Source organism: Populus nigra, chromosome 7 (genome assembly GCF_951802175.1).
Source record: "Populus nigra chromosome 7, ddPopNigr1.1, whole genome shotgun sequence".
Classification (NCBI taxonomy): domain Eukaryota; kingdom Viridiplantae; phylum Streptophyta; class Magnoliopsida; order Malpighiales; family Salicaceae; genus Populus; species Populus nigra.
In genome coordinates, this window is record NC_084858.1 from 16,386,374 (window position 1) to 16,389,387 (window position 3,014).

Genomic DNA, 3,014 nt, shown 5'->3' on the forward strand with positions numbered 1-3,014 from the left:
CCCTCTATTAAAATATCATTGATTTAAAAAACAGCAAGCAAGCTAAATCACACAAGTGTTAGCAAATAACACCAAACACATAGATTCCTTCACTCTCTCTCTCTCTCTCTCTCTCTCTCTCACACACACACACACACACACACACACACACACACACACACACACCTCATATTTAATAATAATAATAATAATAATAATAATAACAATAACAACAATAATAATAAATGCAAATGAAGAGAATCTTCCTTCCTCAAATTCATCCAAACACTCCTTTTATATTATTTCGTTTGGTGGATTTTCTTTCCATTTTCATAAGCAAAAAAAAAAAAAGTTAAAAATAATACTAAAAATAAGTATACATATACTTAACAATTAATAACAACAGCAATAATAATAATAATAATAATATAAAAGAAAGAAGTGAAGTTAACGCCAAGCAGATGCGACTGTGAGAGTTTTTCCCATCCAACCGAAACACACCCCACCATTCTCTTCTTTAACACTAAATCCTGGGTTAACTCTCTTTGCTAAACTCAATCTCGTTTTCATCGACTCGGCTACGTTTTGACTCAGAGGCTTTAACTCGAACCCTGCCATGCCCATCCGGGCCCGCCATTTTCCAAACACCTCGCATCTTTCAACACGGTCCCTCCCTTCACAAGCAACCGAGTTTACTATCCTCCGCCCCAGTCCCTCCTCGACCTTGGCTCGCTCCGAGTTATCCCCTTTAACCGTTGACTCAATCGAGTCGAATAGAGCTCCGTAATATGAACAGGATTCGTTCACGCGCGCCATGAATGGGGCCGTGTTGGTATTCATTTCTTGCTCCACTACAGTCACCACGCGCGGCGCCAGCCCCTTCACGCGCCTCAAAAGCTCATCCCTGGGATTCTCGGTGGAGGACACGCTCTCGTCCGGCATTCTATACAGCTTGAACGCAAAATTGACAGCCAATGCCTCGTCCGGCTCGCACCTGAGGGACTCCCGAGTCAACTCACTGAGTTTGCAGCTCACAACGTTGAAACACAAATTCAGACCAACTCGACGAGCGAATTGGCTAAGCATTTCACCAACTAGTCTCAGCCTCTCCTCGTCTACGCCATTGCTATCAACAGCAACGGCTGTGATCTTAACAATGGCTGGCTTCGAATTCTGAAGCCCAGAAAGCGCGTGTAGAAGGTTCCTGTATTGCCCTCCATGACCAATATCAAAATCAACAACATGGAAGCCATTGCTGGAAGTGTTCGCCTCTTGTTCTTGCTCTCTTGTAGCGTCAATGATGGCAAGATTGGCAGCCATGAAACCAAGTTTGAAACAAGGAGACAGGTCGTATAACAACTGGGTTGCATCCACATGTTCCTTGCTATACAGCTCCATTACAGAAGTTGTGTTTTCAGAAGAATTAAGCCGGGATTTTAAAGCCATCAACATGTACTCAAGCAATCTCTGCTCAGAATTCCCTCCTGGGCTCGAAACCAGAGACACACGAGTCAAGATCTCAGTGTAAACATCAGTTTTACCTTCGTAAATTGCTGTTGCTGCTTCGATTACTGTCTGTTTCGAAACCGGAGTTGTGACCGTTGAAAATGAGGATGAAGATGATGAAGTGGGTGATGGAGAAATCGGATTATTACAAGAAGAAGAAGTGATGAGATTATGTATTGTTTCAGACCATTCACTGTTAGTGTTCGTTATAGCACTGACGGCATCACCTTCTTGGTTATCGTCGTCGTCGTCAAGAAGCTGTTTTTCCAGTTCTTGAAGCTGGTTCAGCATCTTTTTCTCCCGATCTTGGCCCATAACTATTCCATTTCCTCCTCCGTTTTGATTCTGTAACATATTCACATACGGCATCATGCTGTTGTTGCTGCTTCTGTTGTTGTTGATGATACCAATAGGACTAATTAGATTCATGGGCTGCTGCTGATGTTGTTGGTGGTGTTGGGGTCGAAGCTGTTGAAGAAGAGGGAGCCCGTAACGTTGAGACATTAAGGAAGGGAGCTCAGGAGACAGGTTGCTAAAAGAGAAATCAAGGGTGGAAATCGGAGACGTGTTCTGTTGGAAAATATTGTTATTAATCCTCGGCTTTACAGACCGGAGAAGAAGATTGTTCAGTGCTGCTTGGTTTAGCAGGTTTTGTTGCGGTGGTGATTGTTGAAATGCTTGAAAATCGGCGAGTGTTCGCTTGCCGATCAAGGTGGTGGTAGCGGTGGTTGTGGTAAAGATTGCTCTATGTTGAGCGATCTGTTGGTAATTATGAGAAGACAAATTTTGGTCAAGAAAAATTTGGTTGGTTCTATAAGGAGGCAGTGATGATGGGTTGTGGTGGTTATTTGTTAGGTTCATGGTGGGTATAATAGGTGATCTATTGGTGTAGAAATCTTGGACGCCACCGCCACCGCCACCGCCTGAAAACCCAGAGGCCATGAGAAGTTGAGTTTTTCCAAGAACCCCTTTCTTGTTTTCTTGGAGGATCACAGAGAGAAACGCATTATGGGGGAGGTTTGTTTATGGGGGAAAAGCGAGTGTATGAGAGAGCGAGAGAGTTTCTCTTATGAGGGTGAAATGATTATTGATAGAATATAACGGAGAATGTCACCGCTTGATTTCTTCTGTTTCTTGAAAATCAACGGTGATTAATTGAGTTGTAACATACTTTTGTTCGCGTGGAGTTAGTAGGACATTATCTACGCTTGTTAGGAGTGCGTGCTTTTCAATTTTTTTTTATTAAACTCTTCAAGCCTATTAGAGTGTTTTGTTTTATAAAATGTTTTTTTATTTTAAATATATTAAAATAATATTTTTTTATTTTTTTAAGCAAAATTTAAAATGAAAAAACAAATAGAATTTTAGATTGTATTTTTTTTTTGTGTTTAAAAAATACTTTCTAAATTTTTTTTATTTTTTTATGATTTTGAATCGTTTTGATATGTTAATGCTACCAATAAATTTTTTTAAAATAAAAATTATTATTTTGATGTATTTACAAGAGAAAAAACACTTTAAAAAACAGT

The 3,014-nt window shown here is 40.2% G+C and overlaps 1 protein-coding gene across 1 annotated transcript; it reads right to left on the reverse strand.

Moving 5' to 3' along the window:
- Positions 1-255: 255 nt before the first annotated feature.
- On the reverse strand, positions 256-2,564 carry LOC133699906 (scarecrow-like protein 8). The gene has a single exon (XM_062123423.1). The coding sequence runs from the start codon at positions 2,425-2,427 to the stop codon at positions 427-429; it is 2,001 nt and encodes a 666-aa protein (XP_061979407.1). The 5' UTR covers positions 2,428-2,564; the 3' UTR covers positions 256-426.
- Between the last annotated feature and the right edge of the window lie 450 nt (positions 2,565-3,014).